General features: G+C 38.7%; 1 protein-coding gene and 1 pseudogene across 2 annotated transcripts; both read right to left on the bottom strand.

The window, feature by feature from the left end:
- Nucleotides 1-136: 136 nt before the first annotated feature.
- On the bottom strand, nucleotides 137-21,277 carry Sult6b1 (sulfotransferase family 6B member 1). Of its 2 annotated transcripts, XM_048804544.1 has the most exons (8): nucleotides 21,239-21,277; nucleotides 18,117-18,222; nucleotides 16,954-17,066; nucleotides 13,380-13,469; nucleotides 9,788-9,914; nucleotides 6,429-6,523; nucleotides 3,028-3,184; nucleotides 137-372 (listed from the first exon to the last, which is right to left on the bottom strand). In XM_048804544.1, the coding sequence occupies exons 2-8, from the start codon at nucleotides 18,199-18,201 to the stop codon at nucleotides 242-244; spliced, it is 798 nt and encodes a 265-aa protein (XP_048660501.1). In that variant the 5' UTR covers nucleotides 18,202-18,222; nucleotides 21,239-21,277; the 3' UTR covers nucleotides 137-241. The 2 variants fall into 2 exon arrangements, with proteins under 2 accessions (XP_048660501.1, XP_015335252.1); XM_015479766.2 differs by lacking the exon at nucleotides 21,239-21,277 and having other exon boundaries at nucleotides 18,117-18,537.
- On the bottom strand, nucleotides 20,282-20,602 carry LOC107137132 (annotated as a pseudogene).
- Nucleotides 21,278-26,991: the final 5,714 nt, after the last annotated feature.

Here is a 26,991-nt window from a genome sequence, read left to right as displayed (position 1 = left end):
AGAAACCAGTATAACACATTAATAATAGTGTCCTTTTGGGACAGATAAGTGGACCTTTTCTTCAAAAGGTGAACAAACTTAAATTTGCGCTCAAAGACTTCGGGTATTATCATTATTGTTGAATTTATATTATTCGGATTTAAATGTTATCATTATTTAATTATTTGAATTTTTCATAATTATCTAAATTCAATTATGATTAAGGAAAAGAAAACATTCAGGCCTGCTGACTTGGCCAGAATCAAGCCTGGCAATATGATTCATACTTCAGCTTTACTCCCAGGGGAGTGCCTGTTAAGAGCTCTTGGAATTTTTCATCCATTTCCTGGTTCTGAGTTTCACTGAACAAGTTTTTCCAATCACCAACTTCACCTACAACACAAAAAACGTGGCAGACCCAGACATCTGTTAGAATATTTTTTTCATGATTTTAAGGTATGCCCTACCTGATTTTATTATTTTTGTGCATGCAGTATTTCAGCTTTGAAATGTGAAAATGAACACATGAAAAAAAATAGCATTAAAAACTAATATAATTTTCCTTGTAAAATGAACACTATCCACTGGGGCTCCTGCAAGGTGGTGTGACATCAGTGGGGGAGAAAAGATTCATCATCGATGATGTCCTACCACCACTCCTCTCGCAATGTCTGGGATCTAAAATTCCACTTTGTGAGGTTAATTTTTTTCCTCTCTAAAGTCTTTTAAATACTTTAAATACCCTTTGAAAAGTAGCAATTTTTATCAGGTTTTGGTTAATATACTGAAAATTTTGCAAAAATTTAATAATTCTACCTACCATGAGGGTATGTTATTTCTATCTTTAGGATCTTTTGATGGTTTGTGTTGAAATTGTAAGTTCTATGTTGCATAGCCTTTGAAATATACGTTGATATAGAGGGTTTCATGTCACAAGGAAAGGCTTATCATATATTAAGGAAATGAAATAAAACACAAAACTGTTTACAAATGTCAACTGTATAAAACATGAACAGAAAAAGACTGGGAGAAAATGTGCCTTTGTTGGGAAACATTTAAACTTTTGACAACTTTTGTAAATGGTTTTGTGTTATATTTTAATGCTTTTCCACATTTTTTCTGTGCTGTGAATTTTCTACAAAAAAAATCAGAAATATTTAAAACTATTACTTTGTTGACTTCAGAATTTTTCTATCCTGAATAGTATTTGATTAACAATATATAGAAAGGTTCAATTTTTCCCCTCCTTAAAGCTAATAAAATAAGGCATAAAAATTAGGAGTAGTTAGGAATCAGACCAAAGCCAGGTTTGTGTTTAACGTTCCTTTCATACTGGATTTTTAAAATGGGTCTTCAACTGAAAATGTATAGTAGAGTAATGCAAATGAGGCTCTATTCCTGACTCCATTGTTTATTAGCTATGTAACAAAGGAAAAGTAATAGCTTTGACTCCTTTCCTACATTTGTAAAATGAGGATTTTGGGGGCTGGGGTTATAGGTCAGCAGTAGAGCATTTGCCTAGCATATATATGATGCATTGGGTTTGATCCTCAGTACCACATAAAAGAAAAGAAACAAAATAAAGGTGTTGTGTCCATCTAAAACTAAAAATAAATAAATAAATTAGGGATTTCGTATCCTTTTTATTATGAAATTTGATCCCAACAATATGTTTAATAGACTATCAAATGCCCAATGTTGGCAGGTGTCCTTGCTGTTACATGTGCTGCCTTTAAGTTTTGTTATAACATATTTTCATTGCATTATATGCAAAAAAAAAAAAAAGAAAAAAGAAAGACTGGCACAAGAATTTAGAGTACTTTGATGAAACTCAATAAATCATGTGTGTCAGGGACACCTAGTTATCTCTCCAACACTCATTTTCTTCTCTTACATTTAAACAGAATCCTGATTCTAATTGGGTAACAATGTGCCCAGGTTTTGTTGTTATTGTTGTTGTTGTTTAAATCACATTTTCTAACTATTGCTGCAGAGAGAGAGGTGATCAATGAAATGTAAGCAGTCCCTGAATGGCGCCTCCAGAAAGCTCTTTTTAAAGGGGGTTCATTCAGATAATGCGCATGATTCTTTCCCTTGATGTTTCCTTCAACCTGCCTGGACTTTTTTTTTTTCTTAATTGATTTTATTTTTTAAATAAATGACAGCAGAATGCATTACAATTCTTATTACACACATAGAGCCCAATTTTTCATTTCTCTGTATATAAAGTATGTTCACACCAATTCATGTCTTCATTCACATACTTTGGATCATGATGTCCATCACATTCCACCATCATTGCCAACTCCCTGCCCCCTCTCTTCTCTTCACACTCCTCTGCCCTGTCTAGAGTTCGTCTATTCCTCCCATGCTCCCCCTCCCTACCCCACTATAAGTCAGCCTCCTTATATCAGAGTAAACATTGGCATTTGTCTTTTTGGGATTGGCTAACTTCATTTAGCATTATCTTCTCCAACTCCATCCATTTACCTGCAAATGCCATGATTTTATTCTCTTTTATTGCTGAGTAATATTCCATTGTGTATATATGCCACATTTTTTTTATCCACTCCTCTACTGAAGGGCAATTAGGTTAGTTCCACAGTTTAGCTATTGTGAATTGTACTGCTATAAACTTTGATGTGGCTGTGTCCCTGTAGTATGCTGTTTTTAAGTCCTTTGTGTATAGACCGAGGAAAGGGATAGCTGGGTCAAATGGTGGTTCCATTCCCAGTTTTCCAAGGAATCCCCATACTACTTTCCATATTGGCTGCACCAATTTGCTGCCTGGATTTTGAATGCAATGGTGGAGTACAGCTGCTCTCTGTGTCATCACAGGTGACAAGCAGAAAGACAGAAGGCACTCGGTACAATAAACGGTTATGTGGAGCTGCCAGTTAAACAGCTCTGCACTGCCTATTCCAGACTTCTTATCGTGGAAGAGGAAAATGCAATTGTCTTACTGAAAATGAAGTTATTGAGATTGCCTGTTATGTTCAAAGTTATTCCCCAAGTGACATGATACCCCAGAAATGAAAGCAAGTTTACCTTTGCGGAACAGGAATGGGCCAACAGCACCATGCGTCTCCTGAGATTTTTCTCTCATGGCTTGGAAGGTACTCTGGGCTGAGATGGTTTGAATCTGTTCCCCAGTTACAGAGAATCCTAAGAACTCAGCAATTTGTTTTATTCCAGCAGTCAGATTCTGAAAATAAAAAATTTAAAGGATAAATATTTTTCCATGGAAATTAAACTGGTGCAAAGAGAAACTCAGAGGGGATTAAGTTTATTAATCAGAGTGGATTAAGATTATAAAGTCTAACTCCCTAGTTAATTTGCTTCTCTCTTAGATTTCTTTGATACTTTTATGTAAGTATTCAAGATATCATTATAATATATTCTATATTGATTGTACTTTGTAGTTTCAATTTATGACACTCACTGAACTAGATTGTACTATTTAGAATATAAATAATGATAGTAGCATTAATTAGGTAGATTAGAATTTCATGTAGGATGATATCCGTTGTATTAAAAAGCATCAGCTTAGACCACCCAAGGAAACAAATGTATTTATATGAGTTTAATTCAAATCTTTCTTCAGAATCCTATTTGTAGCTAATGTTTAATTCCACCAAATAAGTCTAATTTTAAAAGTCATAAAAGCTTGGAGTTGGGTAAAGTGGTGCATGCCTATAATCCCAGTGACTTAGGGAGCTAAGGCAGGAGGATGGCAAATTTGAGACCAGCCTCAGTAACTTAGCAAGATCCTGTCTCCAGAAATAAAAAGGGTGCTTGGGGCTGGGGCTCAGTGGTAAATAAAGGTATTGTGTCCACCTACAACAACAACAAAAAATACATTATAAAATTTAAAAAAATAAAAAGGGCTGTGGATGTAGTTAAGTGATAGAGGAGCCTCCAAGTTTAATCCCCTGTACTAGGGGGGAAAAAAAGGAAAAACCTTGAAAGAATCTTGAAATTTATCTTGTCTAATTAACCATGTAAATCATGATCCACCCAACACTGTGTCTGGCTGACGTAAATTCATAAATATTCTAAAACAGGTTTTAAAACTGTATTCTCCAAAACGCTAATGTACTGTCAGACAGCTGTAGACGTTTCATGGAGGGAAAAAAGAAGGGTGATGGGGGTCAAATTCGTATAAAATCCTTGAGATAAATGAAGGCAAGATCATTTTTCTTTAGACTCTCTCAGAGCCTTTAATGTACCGATCAATCTACAGTGTGGCTCTCCAGAGGAGCTGGCTATGTAATATAGCACTTCCTAAATCTGTTTGTACAAACAACCTCCTTCCAATTTCCAAAAAAAAGAAATACTAACATTCTGGGGCAACACTGCTAGTCTATGAAGCACAAGTTCCAGAAGCATTATTTTAAACTAGAGGCAGAAAAGACTAACTTAAAATGTCTTCCATATAATATAAATGCATCCTATAAACAGAAAAGGTGGATTAAATTGCATGTGCTTTTGATAAGAATATCTCAGGAAAATAGTGTGAACTCAAATTAGGGAGCATTTAACACACTCCCTTCCCTTTGACACACTTTCTTCCTTGAGGATCCAGGACTCTGGTTTCCCTCCTACCTCACTAACTGCTTCTCTACTGATTCCTCCTCTTCTCAAATTCTTTATATCAGCCATCTCCAGGACTCAGTTCTTGGTCATCTTCTCTTTTCTCTCTCTACACCTAGGTATGAAATCTCTGCCTTAAATGCCATCTGTGTGTCAGTGATGCCCAAATTTTATCTACACCTCACAACTCTCTGTATTCAAGACTTTTATGCTCGACTGCCTACTTGACCTTTTCATTAGGCTAATAACCATCTTACTTAAACTTATCATGCCCCAAACAAAACCTCTGATTTTCCCCACAGCCCTGCTTCACCTAATGCCATCTCCGACTCACATGATGGCATTGGAGTCTTATTTGACCCCTCTTTCTCTCCACATCTTCTCTTCCATCTAATCCACCAGAAAATCCTATTGACTCTTCCTTCAACATTTATCCAGCATTTAACCACTTCTCCTACCTGCACTGCCCCTTTCTGGCCTAAGTTTCCATCTTCCCTGGAAGATGCCTGGATTAGGGCAGTAGCCTCTTCACAGGTCTCTCTGCACTATCTTTGCTCCAGTCTATACTCACATACCAGCCAAAATGATCCTGTTAAAAACACACCATTGGCTTCCCTTTCCATTCAGAGGAAAGCAGGAGTCATTTCAATGTCCTGCTATCCTAATGATTTCACTCCTCCCTCATGGTGACTCTCTCGATTCTCTTCTACTGGCCTAGGCCTGGCTGCCTTCTTGCTGTACCTTAATCACATGTGAAGAAATCAGGGACTCTGCTCTGGTTGATTTCCTCAGCCTGCAAAGCTCTTCCTCCAGTTACCTATTTGGCCCACTCCCTCACCTCCTTCTCAGCTTTGTTCAGATCACATCCCCCCATAGGAACCCAACTGACCACCTTATTTTATACGGGGAGTTGTGCAGCATTCTAATCCCCCACCCGCTGGCACTTCTAATCTTTCTTAACCAGTTATGTGTGTTCTTTTTCCTCACATATTACGTACATTTTCAAATTTTCAATTTCATTATATTTATTGTTTATCATTCTGTCTTCCGTCCTTCTCCTGGTAAGTAAGCTCCTCCAAAGCACTGAACTTTGTCTAGCCTGAGATTGATGTATCACTCAGACCAAAACAATGTTGAGTAAACAGTTTTTTAAAAATAACAGTAACTGGTGCATGCCTGTAATCCCAGCTACCCAAAAGGCTGGAACAGGAGGATGGCAAGTTTGAGGCCAACTTGGGCAATTTAATGAGACTCTGTCTTAAAATAAGATTTTTTTAAAAAATACATTTATTTTTTAGTTGTAGTTGGACTCAATATCTTTATTTATTTATTTTTATGTGGTGCTGAGGATCGAACCCAGGGCCTCGCAAGTGGCTCAGTGAGTGCTCTACCACTGAGCCACAACCCTAGCTCTTAAAATAAGATTTTAAAAGGGATGGGGATGTTACTCAGTGGTAGAGTGCTCTCAAGTTCAATCCCCAGTATTGCAAAAATAAATAGACAAACAAAGAAATAAAAATAACATAAGCTGGAAAAAATCAATTCACAATCAAATGCATATTCAATTAGATCAACTGACACTAACCTAATTTTTTTCCATTACTAATTTGGACTATCCATTATGAAGAAAGAATAAATCAGTTACTCTTAAGTTGTTAAGTGTTGTTTTATTTGTGTTAAGTAACAACTTAAGCATTTATGTATGGTTAGATTGTTTTCTAGTAGTGTGTTGCATATTTGGAATATTTTAAAATTGAATATCATATTTGACCATACAACCAGACCTGGTAAATATGTGCCGCACATTGTAACTTATAATAAGTCTTGCTCCAGAATATCAATGTGCATAGTCTTACCTCTTTCAGGTCTTCATATAGTATGAACTTAACATTTTCATTGTCCAGGTGTTTGTTCCAATTGATTGCAAAATCAAAATAGCTTCCCCAAGAAACTAAAAACACAGGGAAAAAGACTTCATATATAGGGAATTTTACAAAACTGAGGTAAAAATGATAGTTAATTTATGCCCTAAAAATTGTTAATAAAGCAGACATATTATTTCTATATTCTGGTCTTCAAAAGCTGGTGGGTATTTTACATATATACAGAATCTCAATTTAAATGCTAAAGTTTTATTGTCAATACTTAAGTATATTTATTTTTCACAAAACTCACAGTTGAAAAAGCATATTTATACATTCAGTGCATAAAAAAATCAGGGAGAGGATAAGTAACCACTTTAAGGCCACACCATTAGTACACTACAGGTATTACTATCATTCAGTCAGTCTGACAACAGAGCTGGTACTGCTTAAGGGAGGTAGAAAAATGCGAAACAGAATTCTCTATACTGTCTTACCTCCTGAAGGCTGAATACGTATCTTCACTTTACAATTAAGGAGGTTGAAGTTCAGAGAGATCAAGTGTCTTGCTTACATTACTCAGGTATAAAGTCATGTGAATCTGGGTTTACTTTTGAGCTCTACTACTTAATGGCTATGTAACCTTGCCATGCCTCTACTTTCTTCATTAGGAGATGGGGATAATAAGAATATTATCCTATGAGGATAATACTTTTCTCCAGTATTATCCTTAATAATTATAGTGAGAATTAAAGTTAAATACTGGGTTTTGTCATACCACCTGACATGTAGTAACTTCTTAGTAACTGGTATCTATCGTAATTTGTCCAATATTAATTATTATTATATAATAAGTGATGAAGCCCAATCCAGGCCTTCTCATTCCAAATCTGATGTTTCCAGTGCATTCAGTTGCCTTTATAAGTTGCATCTAAGAAATGTGCAAGGCAGAGCTTCTATCCAAGTTATCACTGCCATATATTATCACTGCCAATCAACTAATTGTGGTAAGAGAATGGATAGGGTGACAAAGATTCCCTAAAACAGGTTGCCCCACCCATAACAAATTTCTCATCATTGACTGTTCTCTTGTGTCATTAATTGAGTGACATTTCAGATTTGCTTTAACTGCATCTGTACAGTCTTAGTGAAGAGTTATTAGACAAAACAAAGCATTCTTTAAAAAATTTTTTTTCTTAGTTGTCAATGGACCTTTATTTTATTTATTGATAGTAGTGCTGAGAATCAAGCCCAGTGCCTAACACATGCTAGGCAAGCGCTCTGCCACTGAGCCACAACCCCAGCCCCAAAACAAAGCATTATTAATGGTGCTTCCTATGTACCTTTTATGGGCTTTTCTTTCTGCTCTTCTCAATCTCAATATTTAATCTTTGCTTGGGAGCCAGCACTGTGCCCAGTGTTCACACAGGTGGGATGTTACAGCATTTTCTGTGCTGATCACCTTTTTAAAAAGTCCTTTTGGTTGATGTGTGTGTGTATAATGTATACATATAATATATACATATTATATATTACTCAGCCTTAACAAAGAAATACATGGTGACTTTTATTTGTTTGTTTGTTTATTTATTTATTTATTTATTTATTTATTGGAGCTGGGCATTGAACCCAGGACCTTGTGCATGCAAGGGAAGCACTTGGTGAACTGAGCTATATCCCCAGTCCTTATTTCTAATAATATGAATGACCCTGAAGAACATTTTGCTAACTGAAAGAAGCCAGACACACACACATACACACATACCTATATTTTCTCACCTTAATGTGGAACCTAGAAAAAGTTGAATACATAGAAATAGAGAGTAGGGGGGCTGGAGTTGTAACTCAGTGGTACAGTGCTTGCCTAGCACAGGTGAGGCACTGGGTTCAGCACCACATAAAAATAAATAAATAAAATAAAGGTGTTACGTCCATCTATGACTAAAAATAAAAAGAAATAGTGAGTAGGATGGTGTTTCCCAGGTGTGAGGGAGAGAGGTAATGGGAAGATGTAGATCAGAAGGTACAAACTTGTAGGTATGCAGTTTTGAATTATTCAGTTGTGAATTGGTCTAGCGATCCAGTGTACAGCATGAGGACTAGATAGTTAATAACATTGTACACTGAAAATTTGGTAGGATAGTAGATTTTGGCTGCTGTCTCCACATACAAAAAAAGTAGCTATGTAACATGATGCATGTGTTCATTTGCTTGACTGTAATTATCATTTCTCTCTATATAATAATATAATGCTGTGGTGCGTGCTTGCAATCCCAACAACTCATGAGGCTAAGACAGGAACATCACAAATTTGAGGCCAGCCTCAGCAGCTTAGTGGTGTCCTGTCTCAAAATAAAAAAGGGCTGGGGGGTATGGCTCAGTGATAGTGGGCCTCTATTTCCAGTACTGAAAAAAAGAAGAGAAAAGAAAAGAAAGCAAGAAAGAAGGAAAATGGTTCTTTAAAAGTAAACTGACAGGGCTGGAGATGTGGCTCAAGCGGTAGCACACTCGCTTGGCATGCATGTGGCCCGGGTTCAATCCTCAGCACCACATACAAACAAAAATGTTGTGTCCGCTGAAAAGTAAAAAATAAATAAAAATTTTTTTTTAAAAAGTAAACTGACAAAACTTCTCCCCTAGGGTCATCTGGCGTCAGTTCTTTCTTCTACTACACTGCAAAGACTCAAAGAAGATACTATTAATGAAAGTCTTTATTGTTCCACCACTGTACTCATGGCCACTTATAATCAGCGGTACCACAGGCAAATAATCTAATTTTTTTTATTAGTTTCATCCTCTGTGAATGAGGCCTTACTCATGGTTTGTTATGTAAGTGAAATTATGCACATAGGACACTTAATTTAGTGCCTGAAGGATTGGTAGACACTAGCAAACTGTGATTATAAATGACCAGAGGTAAAATATTAACACGTTCTAATGAAAACTTACTTCCTTTCTGGCAAACAAATGTCTTACACGTAGCTACTCTGAGTCAGGGTTTTTTAAAAAATCTTTTTTGGTTTTTATCATTGTGTTACCTAGTGATTAAGAGACTGAACTAGAAATGCTTTTCTATGTGACTCCATTAAAGACCTTGTCCCACCCCCTGTTCCATAGCCATTCAATACTCCTAGTCAACATACGAATTGTCCAGCTTATTTTTAAATCAGTAATGCATTGTAATTTCTTGATGCCCAGAACTAGTGGTGCTATAAAACTTCATTTGAATGCAACTTTTTAGTTCCTGGATCTACCTAAAACGTTTCTTTCTTACTCTAAAACACCTTTGAGTTTTCATATATAGGTGGTCATCGGTTTTGAAATAAGGAGGATTCTTTTACCAATAGCCATACCTTGTCCTTTCATGAACTGTCTGAAGAATTCATCCCAAGAGGCATAGCTTGGAATATCAGGGACATCATTGTGGAAATGGAAAAAAGATACCGCTGTATCTTTAGGGTTGCGGAATATCACCAATATCTGGGGAGTGAAAACCAAGTTAATTTATTTAGGTCTACGTTTTGGACATTGGAAGAGTGAAAGGGAGAGCAGTGTCATTGTGTCCAGATGTATATTTTGCACAATTGTGTTAAGAGAGAGAGAAAGAAGGACAGACAGAAAGAAGTCACAGATGGGGAAGCCTGGGCAGAGGGGAGGAAGAAAGAGGAAGGCAAGGAAGATGGATGTGGTCGCAGGGGGCCTTGGCTAAGGATGACTTCAGAAAGTAAAAACGTGTGTGCAGATGATAGAAATAAGGAAAACAGAGCACATGCACCAGAGGAGTCACAGGAGTATCCTGTGAAAGGCTAAGCCCCCAAATAAAATTAAAATTGCAAAATAACTTTAAAGACCATAAGATTAGAACTGGTGGAGAAGATCAAAGAATGGCAAGGCGCACTGTCTGGGGACCAAGGTATGAGGTTTGTGCAAGACGGTGATGTAGATGAAGAAGAACCACTAAATTGCCACCTTCTGTCTTCTCTGACGATGACAGAGTTTTTTTGGATGAAAATAAAAAGCCAAATAAACACTGTAAAGAGCAAATTGAAAGAGAATCAAATATTGTGGTAAGGTGCCTGGCGGCTCTCCCAGTATTCTGGCTTCCAATCTGATACTTTGTGTTTCAAACCAAGGATTCTGGAGAAGGTCACTGAGCATGTTGGTGAAAACTCTGGGTATTCTAGGTCACACAGAAGAGCTCAGGTGACTAGAAGCAGGCAGAGGTCATTTCACTTACAGAACGTGTGGGAGACACAGATGGTGCAAAGTTCCAATTGCAATTCTGACCTCCATGTAGGCCAAGCTTCTCCAGCTGGCTAAATAGATTCAAGGCAACATAAAGGAGGAGGCAGTGACCAGTAGGGGGCAACCTGGGTCCACTCAGATACGGGCACTGCTGAGAGCAGGGTTTTTGGACATGGTTTCTAATTAATAGATTTGAGTTGCTTTTGATTGCTTGTATGAAAATAGAAGAACGTCAGTGGGAAGCAGGAGCAATTAGGCATATAAAGCTGACCAGTACTCAAGTGCAAAGGAGGCTAAATCATTAATGAATATAAACCTATCTGAATTTTATTTTATCCTGAGAGGACCATCGTTAACAATTTCATGGGTGATTGACCTAAAGATTCAGATCTATTTCTATCAAATCAGTAGATGATATGAAACTGAGAGGGAAATAGGATCCCAAAACACCTTGTGCATCTAAAAAAATGAACTAATGCTAACAGTATAAATTTTTTTCCCTGAGCTGGAGGTGTGGCTCAGTGATAGAGTGCTTGCCTAGCATGTGCAAAGCCCTGGGTCAGTCCCTTTACTTGGGAAAAAATTTTCCCGTGCAGGGAATCAACCCAGGGCTACGCATATGCTAGGCATGTGCTCTCCTACTGAGTTACACCCCAGCTTCTTCTTTTTTATTATTATTATTTTAGCAGGGACTCACTAAATTATGGAGGTTAGCCCTGAACTTGCATTCCTCCAGCTTGAGCCTCCTGAGTCGCAGAGATTAAAAGAGGGTGGACCACTGTGCTGGCCATAACAGGGTAAAATTGAATAGAGATAAATGGGCTGGGGTTTTGACTCTGATTTAAAGCTTACCATTCCCCCCTATCCAAATTTAGTATATTCTTGTCATTTGAAGGATTTTATGTTTGAGGCTTTAACTGACACTCATTGAACACTTTGGTTTGCAGTAATTCATAATTTCACAAAGACAGGAATTTGAATTGAGAAAGCCAATAGGCGAGAGTATGGACAAATCCTAAGCATCCACCTCTTAACCCATCTGTTGCTCTTTTCTTGCCCTTGTATCTTTTTTTAATATTTATTTTTTAGTTATAGGTGGACACATATCTTTATTTTTGTGTGGTGCTGAGGATCGAACCTAGTGCCTCATGCGTGTTAGGCAAACGCTCTACCTCTGAGCCACAATCCCAGCCCCGCCCTTGTATCCTTTTGAAGAGTCACTCTGCCAGGTGCAGTGGTGCACATCTGTAATCCCAGCTATTAGGCAGGAACATTTCAAATCCAAGGCCGGTCTCCTCTACATCTTGACCAGAGTTGTCTCAAAATTTTAAAAAGTAAAAAGGGCTAGGAATGTAGTTTAGTAATAGAGCAAAGCCTGGGTTCAATCTCCAGTAACTCTCCCCCCTACAAAAGAGAGAGAGAGAGAAAGAAAAGAAAGTGACCAAATGCATTATAAATTACTTCAGCTCTGTTTGTAATGAAATCATTAAGAGGAAAAAAAAAAGGCCATCTAGATTTGTGATTATGTTAACTGCAATAAACAGAAAATTGTACGTTAAAGTATTATTTCTAATTTTGTAGATTTTCAACATAAGGAAAAACTGTTTTACAGAGTTGTACAAAGCTGGCTTAGTACAATTTAGGGAATAGAGGATTTATAATTGGATGTGCTCAGTCTTGGTCCAGACAATCACTTAATGGAATTAAAACACCCACTGGGAATAGAGTAGACCATTTTTAAGGTATTTTCCAATTCTAGGCTCCCAGGATTCTTGTATTGTAGCCACAGGTGGCTAATTCTAGTTCCCACTTTCCTAATGTTTTCCATCCTACTCTTCTTTCCTCCTGTATTCCTCTTGTCTCTCACCCCTGGCAGTTTAACCCAACTGTTTTCTTTTCCTTTCTTTGACGTTACTTCACTATTTCCCATTCTTCTTTGTGGCATTCAAAAGTTTAAATCTTGATTTTTAACTCACTCTCATTCTTACCTTCTGAGACAGAGAAAAGAGGCACCAAGAAAAAAGAATGGGGCAGGAGGAGACCAGGGAACAGAAAACAAAAAGGACCAGGTAAGAACTAATAATTATAAGAAATAGATTAATGAATCAAGATTTTTCAACAAATGATGAGACTAGCCAAAGCACAAATAGTTCTGCATGCATGGCATGAAATTTGTTATTGTGTGTGAAATGCAGAAATAAAATAGTTTCAGATCTCAGGCAAGGAGTGCTAACCAGAAATAATCAAAGGAAAATTTCTGCTCATCTTACTAGGCTGTATTCTTTTGTTAAACACTCTAAAATAGTCTAGTGGGGTTCTGAAATCTACTAATTGTATAAAACAGATTACAAAATGCTACACCTTTCATTCTATGCATTTGTCTTATATCTTAGTCAAAAACGCATTGGACTTGAACATAACCATAGCAAATATATCTGAAAAAAGAAACAACAGCAAAAGAAATACTAAATCTCACATTTTGATTATCAGCTTTCTATGAGAAAACTCATCATGTTTCTCAAAAAGCTAATAGCTACGGGGCTAGAGTATAACTCAGTGGTAAAGTGCTTTTCAGGCATATACAAGACTTTGGGTTCCTTCCCTGGTACCACAGTAAAAACAAATGGAAAAAAAAAAAAACCAGCCAATATATACACATAAAAATTGCAAATTCAAATACCAGTAGGAAGGGACACTCACCTTGACTTTATGTTCCAAGATGGATCCAGGTAATTTGTCATAATGGAGGTGAGTTGTCAAAATCCTTGGTGACGGAAACTGTTTCATTCTCTTTAAAACATACAAAGTAAGATGAAAGAGCAGGTGTTGTGCATTTGTGTGTGTGTGTGTGTGTGTTGAATCACCCCTAGGTGTGGTATCTAACTAAGAGCTTCAAGCACCACTATCACTGCTTCTTCATTTCTCCTGCTCCCCCTGCAAGCAATTCAATAAAATGTCCTTGCTGGATCCTGCCTATTAATTTCCAATGTTTGTTGTTGCTTAATATTTTTTTATTTTTTTCTACAGTTGTTTCAAATCTCTTTTGTTCAAGACAGTTTACAATTTGCAATCAGCTCTTTCACTTATTTGGAGCTTTTCACATTCAAGTTCTTTTAATGGAAATATTCAAGTCTTCCCACAGCTTCTGTAAATCCATTTTTAACATCTAGATCTTTTTTTAACCAACTAAATTTCCATGCAAATATCCCAATAGGGGGCTGGGGCTGGGCCTCAGCTGTAGCTCACTTGCCTGGCATGTGGGAGGCACTGGGTGTGATTCTTAGCACCGCATATAAATAAATAAAATAAAGGTCTATCAACAACTAAAATAGATATATAAATAAATAATCCAACAGAACTTGAAAGTCCAAAGAATTACTTAAATATCTAGGAAATATATTACAAAAGAAATTCTTGTCAGTATGAGAATTATAAGGTGATTGATTCTTTTTTTTTTTTTTTTTGTGTGTGTGTGTGGTGTTGGGGACTGAACCCAGGGCTTTGTGCATGCGAGACAAGCACTCTACCAACTGAACTATGTCCCCAGCCCTGGTGATTGATTTTTTTCTGTTATGTATCTCTACTGATAATTTTGGAAATCAAGTTTTCTATTTAATCTGCCAGGATAAAGGGTTTTAACTTAAAATCAGACCTTTAGATCATGTCATGGTGTGGGTGGGGGATGACACTAAGTTTTCATGTTTAAGTTCCACATGTTTAGCGGTCATTCTGTTTGCTATGGCTACGGTACACCTACTTTTTTCAAGTGATAAAATGATATTTGAACATTTGTAGCCAATTATTTCTGTAAACATTTGGCACAAACCTCAACTCAAGAAGGGAAGTAAAAAATGAGATTTTTTAAAGCAAAATATTTAAGTCAACAATATTTAAGTCAACAATTGGGTCCAAGTGGTGATTAGCAGTGATCATATCTTATTTACATCAAATTGTACTTTTTAGTATTTGAAGTACTTTTACATTCATTCACAACAATCCTTTCAAGTAGATATTGAAACCCCCATTTTAGAGATTAAGACCAGGCTTTTAGATTTTAAATGCTTTGTGTAAAATTACACAGGTGGTAATTTTCAGATTAAGTGATAGAGTACTGTTTCTACTAAATTACATGGCCCCAAATCACACTGTGACACATGAGAGATAGTAAGGTTATTCAAAGGATTAGAAATATATCCCCAGGGAAAATGACAGTTAACTGCCACAAAATTAGATAATTATATAATACTGTGTTTATGAAAATGTATAGTATAGCCAAACTATGCCATGTAAAGACTATTTTGTTTCAGGAAATATATGCATTCTAGAAAGGTTTTCTGTAAATTGAAAAGATTTGTTTGAGGTTACTTGTTTGGAAATTAAAATAGACTTTCCTAGAGAAACAATAAAAAATGTGAAAACTTATGACTCAGCATCCCAAACCCAATTTCAATTTTTTAAAATTTTATTTACTTATTTTGGTGCTGGGGATTGAACCCAGAGCCTTGTGCATGCAAGGCACACACTCTACCAACTGAGCTATACCCCCAGCCCTCCTATTTCAATTTTAAGAAGAACCTGCTTATCTCAGTGATAGGTAATAACACAAGCAAATACAATAAGAAAGGTTATATTAGTAAGGTACATAACAACAAGTGAGATGACCTGTGACCCACATAATAAGTTTTTAAAAGAGAAACTGGAAAGCTAGACATGTGTTAGCATCATTTCAAATGGTTGATGTTAAGCACGGTCATTAGGGGAAAGGTTTTGCAAGGACCCGGAGAAGTTAATGGGATTTTTCATTGGTTTTTCCAATTAAAAAAAAAAAAAGCTTCTTAAATCTCCTGTCCACCCATCCTGCCTGCATGTCTGAACCTGTCCTGACTGAGCCTCCACCAATTGTCCTTTAGTGCAGATGACCCTCCCAGGTGTGGGACCTGCAGGCCTGATGTGCCTGCTAGTCCTTCTGATGACTCCTGATGTTCCTTTGCCACCAACCAGACCCAGGACTTGGCACTTGCCTCCCCACCCCACTCCCGGTCAATTATTTCTGCTATTTGGGCCCAATCCATGGAATTGGGCTATCTAGGTTCCAATTTCTAAAGTTTGTACTTGTCATCGTGGTAAGAGTCTCAGTCACTTTCCAGGAGCTGTTCCCTAAGTCCCAGTCCAATGACTTTCTTTATAGTAACAGCTTTGTCTGCCTGGTGGGAGATTTGGTGGTGAGCACTTCTGAAGTTTTATTGAGACTGTGGTCCCCTTAAATACAGCGTATCTTTCCCACTGCATTCTGATGTGTCCAGGGGTAGGGAGAGGATGCTCCTCCTCACTCCTGTTCTGTGTAAGCACTAAAGTCCTCAGGTATGTCCTCACTTCTACCACTTTCTTGCCTTCCCTAAGCTGCCAGGGAGCAGAACATCCTGACTCACACCCAAGTCCCAGTATTGGAAAGGTGAGAAATACCAGGTCGGGTGAGTTGTTAATGCCTTCCTACACAGCAGTGACCTAGTCTCTAAGCTATCACTTGGCCCCTTCCCATCCCTCAAACATAAACACCAGATCATAATTGAGCTAGGGAAATAAAAAATAATGTCTTGTGAGGAAAAGACCAAAAATGATTCCCATAGTGTCCTGCCCTTGTCTGTGTCTTCAGAGGTGAAGCTTTTTTAATTTCAGTTCATTTCCAGAGGTTTCTTAGTCTACTTTCCCCCACTACATTAAAATAACAATAATAATATGGATGGTTATGCAGTGTAATCTTTTTTTTTTTTTTGGAGGCGGGGTGCAGGGATTGAACTCAGGGGCACTTGACCACTGAGCCACACCCCCAGCCCTATTTTGTATTTTATTTAGAGACAGGGTCTCATCGAGTTGCTTAGCACCTCATTAAGTTGCTGAGGCTGGCTTTGAACTCAAGATCCTTCTGCCTCAGACTCCCAAACTGCTGGGATTAAAGGCGTGAGCCACTGAGCCCAGCATGCAATGTAATCTTTAAGAGCTCAAATCAGAAAGCGTGGGTTCAAATTCTGGTACTTATTAGCCTCTTAACCTTAGGTAAATCTCTAACAGTTGTTTTGTTTGTGAAATGGTAATAAAGGTTGTTTTAGTGATAAAATCAGATAATAGCTAGAAAGCACTGAGGATATGGCAAGCACACAATAAATTGTAGCAATTGTTACCATTATTCTAACGGAATTCAGCATTGAGGAATCTCCAATGAGGAAGAAATCCTTCTATGATAATTTTTTGCAAGTTTAAAGTCTGTTGTACTAACCTGATATTTTTCTGAGTCCCCACATTCAATAACTGGGAATTCTGGACATTCATATTTTTTTTTAGAAACAGCAAATATTAATTCACTGACAATGTGAAGAATCCAATTTGAACCTATAATAAAATCCAGAAAATAAAAGCTCACTAAGGAATCTTAATATAACAAAGGCATGTGGGTTTAGTACATTCATGATAAAAATGAAAATGTACAATGAAAAAAGAAAACGTCCAACCATTACCCAATGGGTAGCTTTAGTTCTCCTGTGTTTGAAATAACTTAGGCTATAGAAAGAAACCATTTTGTAATAAACAGCATTTACTAATATTAGTGTAATATCCAATTTATTTTTAAAATTTAAGTTATTTCTCAGATGTCTCCTTTAACAAGAGACATGCTTCTTTTTGAATCTAAAATGTGTCCTTAAAAAAAAGTTGTTCTAGAAATGGTTGTTTATTATATCTCATATGTATTATTTTACCTTAAATTAACAAATATTTTCCAAAGGAGAATATAATTTTCTTTCTTTTTTTGGTGGTGCTGGGGGTGTATAATTTTGATTTTTATCAAAACCCAGCAGTGGGTACAAGAAAGAGAAATATTAAATGAAGCTGACTTTAATAAGCAACAGTTCAAAGAATTAAAAATAGATGGTATCAAAAAAGGGTAATTTAGACTCTTAATATCTCATCCTCCGTTGATAAAGGACTTTTGTAAAAATGATCTGAGAAACTGGAGGATCCATGTTTGATCCTGAAAAATAACCGGTGATCCAAAAATCATTACATAAATTACAGAAACAGCCATGCTTTTGCCTTGGGTCAAAAACCAAGATGAAAATCTCTACCACTATCCAAGCTCCATGGCAACTGGACTTTCCCACCTTCTGCTTCACCTCTGCAGCCCCATCACCCCACACTTCCACCACCCATCATCCACCATGCCATTTACACAGACCTCTTCCTTCAGACACTGGGCGTTTTTAAACCCAGCTATTCTAGCTTTTGATCTTACCACCTGTGTATTTTAGCCTTCTTGAACCCTCCTCACTGGTATCCAGCCAGCTTCATAGAAAGATGAACTGTCTTCGTCCCACTTTATCTCGCACCCACCTCCAACCTACTCATTGTTAAAAATGCGCTTACAGGAAATGATTGGCTATTTACCACACTTTGGGTAAGATGCTAGCACAATGTCATCGCTCCTGGCTTCAAAAGTGTCCATCGCTTGGAAAGTTTCTGAGGCACACATGGTAACTGGGTAAGGAATCCCCTGATAGGTGAAGAATAAGCGAGAAAGTGCAGTTTCTTTTGATTTTTCTAAAGCATCATCAATGTACTCAATAAATTTGGACTTATCTGCCATGCTGACTTCCTGCTAGTGAATCTGCTCTGTGCTTGTCCAGGTGCAGGGATTGCTTTTAATGGAGTTAGAATAAAGAACTCCTCCCATTCATCATTTAATTCTCATCCACCTCTTCCCCCTTTTGACATATCATCCTCAACAAAAGGAAAGCCACAGGTGCAAACCAGTGTGAGGATCAAGCAATATTAACCCTGAGTGCCGATTATATTACCATCTAGGTAACCCGCCCAGTGAAAGTAAGAATGAAATCTTCTAATAGAGGATTAATACATATTAAATATCTAACGATAGGTATTTAGCTGAATCAGGCATACTATTTTCCTATTAGCCATTCACAGAATGAAACCCAGTTTTCTTCTTGGTGGGCAGTTTTCCACACACATCCTAGTCAGTGTGACAGGGAAGCAATGGGGTTGCCGTGTAATAACTCGGGGGACAGCCTGGGCATCAGGCTCAGGTCTACCATTTATTGGCTCGATGGATTTAGAAGTCTCTTCTTCACCTATTAACAAAAGAACATTATGGTTCATAGGGGGAACTGCTCTATGAGGGGAAGAACTCAATGTGGCCCCATCTCCAGCCCTCTGGGTTCTGCTCCTGCTGGTTAAGGTCTCTAGGATGAGATCCTGCTCTCTGTAGCAGTTTCCCTGGCAGCTCTTCTCCCCTGTTCCCTTGGGTGAGTTGGCCCACAGTTCCCACCTCCCTTACAGCTTACTGTGGGCCTGGGGCTAATGGGAAGTGAACATAAGTGACATGTCCAACTTCTGGGTCATGTCCTTAAGACAGAAGTTGATGGTTTTTCCAATTCATATCTATTTCCTTTCCCACATCTGGATAGCAGACCTGATGCTGGAGAGCCACACTTATTAATTTGGATAAAAACATCATTTCAGAGGATGGTAGAGCAACAAAACAGAGGAAACCTGGCTACTGGACAACCTAGGAACACAGAATCATGACTCACATCTATGACAAGTCTTCATCTGAAGTGTATGTGTGTTTTTTTTTTTTATCTTCAAATTCTGGTATTTAATAAACATGTAAAGATCCTCTGTATATAAAAGTTATAATTAGTCACTTGTGCCTGTAAGTATAAAACTGATAGCAGTAGAAATGAAGAACAATTTGCAATTCTAACAACATGAGTAAAAGGAAAATTCTGTAAGATTTGATTCAAAGTTTTAACTGCTTGTGGTCAACACAGACCACTGGTTTTTTGTTTGTTTGTTTTTGGGTAGTGGGAGTTAAACTCAGGGGCACTTGACCACTGAGCCACATCCCCAGTCCTATTTTTTTTTGTATTTTATTTAGAGACAGGTGCTGAGAGCCACCGCCGAGTCTGTATGGCCCCTGGCATTTTGCCAACAGTATTGATTGACAGGCGAGGCATTACTATCCGCCTGTGCCTCAACTTTTGAGTTCTCACACTATTTTGGAGTTCTCCTGGGGATTTCCGGGGATTCCCCAAGAGTTCCCATTGGTTGGGGAAGTGCAGGAGGAGGGATTTCCGGGAGAGATATTTCCGGCTGGGGGTTCCTGGACGAGCCCCATGGCGTTTGGGAGGATTCCCCGGGAGCTGTGTGAAGTGTTTTCCTGCAGTTCAAAAATAAAGTTTGTTCCTGCTTCAGTGGCTTGTGATTTGTGCCCAGCCAGACTGCGGCAGACAGGGTCTCACTGAGTTGTTCAGAGCCTCGCTTTTTGCTGAGGCTGGCTTTGAATTTGGGATTTTCCTGTCTCAGCCTCCCAAACTGCTGGGATTACAGGTGTGTGCCACCACACCTGGCAGTACAAACCACTGTTTAAATTCACAAGTTTTACCAATCTTGGGGATTTTATTTTCATTTATATGAATTATGAATTTTACTAGTGTTATTAAATACTACTTTCAGCATACAGCCTCAGAAGATTTTTTTAGTTATTAAGTGGTAGGTAGATAAGGTAGGGTGTTCCCTATGGTAAGTTCTCATCAATGGGTTATTTGCTGCTGTGTTCTTTTTCTGACATTTCTCGCTGGTGAATTGTATCCTGTGCTGCTTGCTGCATTTTCTCCAGTTTTTCCAGAGTCAAAGATTTTAAGGGTAAAAGTTGGGTTTACACAGCACCATTGTGATTACGCACGCATTCCCCAGACAACTGCCCTTGGTTTGGAAGAATTTTCTGGAACATTGACTTCACTTCTGCCATATCTGAATTGTTGGATACATTAATTTTTTTTCCCTCAAGTTCTGGTCATTTTCTTGCTGTTTTAGCATCTAATCTGGTAATATCAAGATGTCAGAGTTCCTGACTAAAGTCTCCGGAAGGAACTACATGATGTAATGTCATAATCTTGTAAAGATGCATCCCTTCCAGACCAATCAGCTGTTGCCCAGGGTAAAAATCTGTGTCATGCTGGAGACAGGAAGTCAGGAAGCTCTCTGGACTCTATATATCCTGTCTAGTAAATTGCTAGGTCAAAATTTACTCTTTAACTTTTTAAATCAAAATTTCCATAAATACACATTGTGCCTTTCTTCTTCCTTCTCACTCTCTTTTCCACATCATTACCTTTTTTCATTTTTCTCCCCAACTCTAAGAGCATGGTCTTTTACTCCGTTTACCTTTCTCTAAACCAATTCTAGCCTGTTAAGAAGCTAACTCCTGGGTATGCCTCATTTCCTTGCTGTAATCATTTGTTTATCAGTTAACATAATAGCTCACATTATTGAACGCTTACATGTACCACACCCTCTACCACACTGCTGAGATGACATGCATGATGTAAGGTAACTTCCTAACAGACCTATGAAATTGGTGTTACTTCATTACCAATTGGCCGATTGAGGCTTGTAGGGTCAAAGTAACTAACTGGAATTTGCAAAGCCCTTGGAGGAGCTGGTATCAGAATGCAGGCCGGACAGCTCAGACTAGTGAGAAGAGCAGCTATTGAGAGATCTCAGAAGTCCCAGGTTTAGTTGTTAGTGCTGGTATATTTTCTTTTCTTTCTTTTTGGTTTTGCCCACCCCCTCCCCCGCCTTGGGCCTCTGGATTGAACCCAGGGTGCTTAACCATTGAGCCTCATCTCCAGCCCTCTTTTGCTTTTTTATTTTGAGACAGGGTCTCACTTAGTTGCTTAGGACCTCACCAAGTTGCCGAGGCTGGCTTTGAACTTGTGATCCTCCTGCTTCAGCCTCCCGAGAGGCTGAGTTTACAGGCATGAGCCACCACACCCAGTGCTGGTATGTTTTCTGATGCTTCTTTACCTGCTCAGAACAAGAATACCAGCCCTTTCACTGGAGGCCGGGGGAGGGGGAACTTACCTTCTGAAGAGATTTTTATAACCACAAGGGAAAAAATTTTTTTGGTTTCTAGAATATTTTATTTAAAAACAACATTTTGACCAAACACTACATTGAATGTTTACACTAATTGTAAGACTCATTTAATTTCAGAAATGTAACATATGGAAACATATATATCTTAGGACTGAGGAAATCTTATATATATGTCAACAGAAAGTAGTTTACTGAGCAGGGTGTGGATGTGGGAGAGTAGATTTTTGTCTTTATTTTACAAGAGGAAAGAACTAATAAAAGAGGGTCCCTAGCTAGGAACAAATATCTGAATATAATCAAATTTGTAAATATTTTTGGTACTGAGGATTGAACCCAGAGGTGCTTTACCACTGAGCTATATTTCTAGCCATTTTTAAAATTTGAAGACAGGTTCTAAGTTGCTTAGGGCCTCACTAAGTTTCTGAGGCTGACCTCAAACATGTGAGCTGAGTTGCTGGGATTACAAGTGTGTACCACTGTGCCTGGCTGTGAATATTTATTTTTAAAAAATTGACTTGTGAAAAGGTAAAAATCAGAATAGCTGAGTATCTTAATATTTGTATATTCCACTCCCTCTTGAAGGTCTTATTGTCTTACACAATAATGAGATGATGGTCACTGTGGTTGGGAAGGTGTTTTAAGAATCTCCCTCTCAGAAAAGAAAGGAATAGGACTGGTCTCCTGCAAATTGGCTCAGTGGGATTATCCAATTCAACACAAAGAGTCTTTGTTTTCCTCTAGCATAGAATTTAAGACATTGATTCAGACATGATTATTGTTTGCTTGCTTCTTGGTGAGTGAAATATTTAAAAAGACAATGGTCTGGATCCTGTTCTGAAAGTAATATTGTGATTATAAGAGGATTTGGGGGCCTCTTTGGGATGGGTAATGTGACCTCGATTCTTGTTTGTCTCCCCAGGGTTAGGTCATTCTGTCAATTGGCAATTCCACATACTCAACTCTGAATTGTCTGGCACGTATGATGAAGGCAAAGGGCAGGAAAGTAGATATATTAGCACTGCCCACCTTCAAGCGCAGGTGGGCCTCATGTTATGTGAAATCCCGCCCTCCCATTCAGCACCTGTCTTATCCACAGTAAGGGTAAATGACCGAGACTTTCTAGACTTTGTTTCCTTGTCACTAGATGGGGTCCAAAGAGATCCTCAAAAGAGAAAAGGGGATCTCAACTCTTTCATCCCTCTGGCAGGTTCTTGACCTACATCACAGAAAGATATGTCAAAAGAATCACAAGTGGAGGCCTGGGGTTTTGGCTCAGTGATAGAGCCCTTGCCTCACATGCATGAGGCACTGGGATCGATCCTCACCACCACCTAAAAATAAATAAATAAAATGAAGATATTGTGTCCATCTATAACTAAAAAAATTTTTTGAAAAAAAATGCACAAGTGGAGATTTGTTTAGGACAGCAAGATTTATTCAGGAAAACAAACACTAGAGCAGGATACGCACTCAAAGGTAGAGGGGTACAGGAAATGGAGATTCAGACATGCTTTGGGGTCTCAATCTTTTTTTTTTTAAAGGAAACTATGTAAATGGGGACCATGAAAGCATACGGGTAGCATCAGCCTAATGAACTTGATTCTTTTGATGGTGGAGCACAGAGTGGGCCACAGAGATCTGGTTCTTCTTAGAATCTTCAGGTTGATATTATCTAGTCAATAGCTGCTGCTGCTATCATCTAGTCAATTAGATTGCTCCCATATCATGGATCTTTAACAACATTTCTCTCTAGGCTTCTTTTACTTAGTCTATAAATACATTCTGTAAGCAAATGAGATACTCTACAATTTTATTGGATGTTTTAAGAATTTAGGCCTAGATTAAAAAAACAAACAAACAAACAAACAAAAAAAAAAAAAAAACAGGCCTGGGAGGTTGAAGGGAAGGGTGTTCATGGAGTTTTTAGATTGGAAGTTAGAGTCTCTCATTCCCTGTTCGTCTCCTTCTACCTATTCTATTTCTTCAATCCCTCCTCAGCCTGACTGCTCTGGGATACAGCTGCAAAGGAGGCTTATTTAAATGTCCCTCCTTTGCATTAAGATCTTTCCTGCTTACCTTCTCTTTTTCTTGGCTACAGGCTTGTTATCCACCTTCTCATGAGAAAACAGATGGGAAAAAAAAAAAAAGTCTAATGTGATTGAAATGAAGTCGGATTAGTAAAGCAGGGTCAAATAGCACAGGGTTTCTGTGAGATAGCCAGCCTCACTGCCCGTGGTTTGGACAGTAGTGTCAACCCCCTCTGACTATGGCCCTCGATATGCAGCAGTGTTCCTTCTGGATGAAGTTGTGCTTTTTCTTTTCTTTAGCAAGAGATGAGCTTTTTTTCCAGTGTAGCTCAAGAGTGAGGTTTACCTTGGAATTCCTCAGACAGGGAGAGACTGAAATCTTTTTCTTTTGGGGATTTACTAAAGATTGGCCCACCAGGCAGGTGATGCCCTGAGACAGTGGAGGCGGAAGCATTTGAAATCCAGGATGGCTTGTCTGGTATGCTACTTTGGCCTTTGTAAGGAAGGAGAAATTCCTTTTCCTTCCCCATCCTGTGTCCTGTGGCTGAGGTCCCTAGGACAAAAGACAGCTTAACCAGAGAAACTATATTAAAATTTTACATGATATAGACTTCATCAAGAACTGAAGCCTCCCAAAGAAACAGTTAAACTTGTATATTTTTGTGTTATTTGATGAATAGTGGACAATTATGGAGAAATGTAATTGTACAAAGGGGTGTGATCCAAGAGGAATACATTTAGGGGAACTTAGCCAGGCCTATAGTTCTGATTCTTTCCTTTGATCCTGTGTCTTCAGGGATAAGAATGTTCCTTTCTTCTGGGCATAGGGAGGGCACCCCACTAAGAAGGGTCTTATGATTTATTTTAGTGGAAGGTCAGAAAATCCTTCCTAGATCTTATGATCTTATGCCTTGGGGGAAAAGGGTAAAGACATGGAAAGGTGAGAGAGACCTTCCTGCATCTGCTGTTTTCTCAAATGCCAAGTTGCCCTCTTTGGGGGTAGCATGTTCTGAAACCCATCACCTCCTTGACTGAGGGTGATGGAGGACTGCTCCATTCCAAAGCCCAGCAGCTAGCAGGGCAGGGTCCTAACCACCTCCCATTGTCCCTGCTGCAGAAACAGTGCCCACTGCTCTTGACTACTCTGTGGTCTTCTGCAGGGAAGACTCAGCCACTTCCCAAACCCTGGGCCCCTCCTCTTTGAGAAGGTGTCCTTTGGTGTCCAGCGGTAAGGAATCATTGCTGCCTCATGTCAGATAATGAAAGAGCTTTTCCCTCCAGTATCCTCCAGACCAGCTGCTTTTTCTCTTGAGGTGAGCATGGAAGAACCTCTATGTATTCGTTATGGGGAGATTTCTGGTGCCCTATAGTCATTTCAGAAGATGGAGACTTTGGTTAGCTTCTGTGTCTCTGCATGATGCAACAAGAACTTCTAGTCACTGGTATCCATCTACTAGCAAATCAGGACAGGACCAGGAATGCACTGCCCCCAAAGGACCCTTTGGGAGAGGTGCTGGAGACTTGGAGGAGGATCAACTGGACTTCTGAATTAGGGAGCTTGAACATTTGCATTCTGGGGCTGGGGTAAAACAGGTTTAGTTGCCTCCTCCCCTCAGTTATGTAGAAGGACAGCCTTTACACCTGCTATCTGTGAGTCCCTCCATTTGACACTCAAAAGAACCAGTGCCACCTTGAAAAATCTGACACAAGAGTCTCTCCCACATGCCCAAACACCCTCTGCCCAATTCTTTGATCAAATCAACTTAGCTTCCTTCACCTGGTCTCCACTGAATCTCCACTTTTCTTGCCCTAAACCTTGTGGCCAAATGTTCCTTGCCTCAAAACATGATTGTGGAATCTATAAATGTATGTGTTCCCCTAAAATTCATATGTTGAAATCTTAACCCCCAAAGTGATATTAAAAGTTGGGGTCTTTGGGAGGTGATGAACTCAGGAGAGTAGGGCCTTAAGGACTGGAGTTAGTGTCCTTATGTAAGAGAATCCTTCGCCTCTTCTACTAGGATATAAGTCATCTTTGAAACCAGAAAGTTAGCTTTCATCAGACACTGAATCTGCCTAATGCTTTGTTGTTGGACTTCTCAACCTCTAGAGCTGTGAGAAATAAATATTTATCATTTACAACACCTAGTTTATATTTCTTTACTATCGAATAGTGTTTTAATTGATAAATATTTAAGAAAAGTCTAATGAACATAATGGGGTTTCTTTTGCTATGAAAATATTTATTGTGGAAAAAATGAATGAGAATGATCCCTTAAAGATTATGGCTGTCTTAAAGAAATATTAAATAGAATGAAAGTTCAATCCAGAGATGGTTTCTTTAGCAGACAGGTCAAGGGGATGCACATAGCCCAAATATTAAGATACTAGAAAAGTTGATTTAGGGCTGCTACGCCAAACGACTCTGGATCTGTGTAGATCTGAGTGCTATCGACCAATATGACATACTTTAATATAGTTTATGCATCAATATTTCTCATAATTGATGGTAGTTGTACTATGTGGTAGTTGTCCACATAGGTTGGACTTGGAGTCTTGGATTTGGCTGGGGTTGGGGCACGTGTGGTGAGTGTTGCAGAGGCCGTCAGAGCTTCCTTCACCTGGTATTGACAAAAACAGCTCCAATTATCACCTCTTCTCTGAAAAACTTCATGGCTTCCTGGGCTCCGAAACAAGGTCTTTAGCATTGTGTATTTTTCTCCAGTCATTTGTGGATATATTTTACTTTTCATTAGATTATACTTCGGTGAAGGTATATCTAAATATTTGGGGTATTCCAGGTTTTGTGTTACCCGTGGTATCTCAATAGACCTCTCATTTTCCCTCTCCTCCCTTTGCGTCATCTCTTTCTCTTCTTACCTAGTGGACAGTATATACTGAAAGAGCTTCTTGAATTTTGAATGGCAAAGGAATTGTCTAGGGATACGGATAGACTGCAGATCCTGGTTCAGTGGGCTTGCATTTCTGTCCAGTTCCGAGGCGATGAGGTGTTGCTGATCCTGAGACTTTGTGGCTTAGGATGCAGAAAGATGATACTCATCCCAGGCTTCTGAGTTTGGTTCTTGGCTCCGAATTATTTCTTCACACTTGATTTTAGCCTAAAGGCCGAGAAATGATCCGAATTCTTTCTCTTACTAGATGTGTGATTGTGTGCAGGGTAAATCTCCTATCTCTTCTGTAAAATGAGCTACTCGCAGCGCCTGCTAAACAGGGTTACCGTGGGGGCTTAGTAAAATAACACGCAGGGGCGGTCAGACTGGCTGCAGGACTGGCTGCTGGTGGGTACGCAAAACGGCCAGCGGATGGGGGCGGGG

Source organism: Marmota marmota, unplaced genomic scaffold (assembly GCF_001458135.2).
Source record: "Marmota marmota marmota unplaced genomic scaffold, marMar, whole genome shotgun sequence".
NCBI classification, from domain to species: Eukaryota; Metazoa; Chordata; class Mammalia; order Rodentia; family Sciuridae; genus Marmota; species Marmota marmota.
Note: the sequence above shows the minus strand (reverse complement) of the source record. Positions and strands in the feature narration are given on the sequence as shown.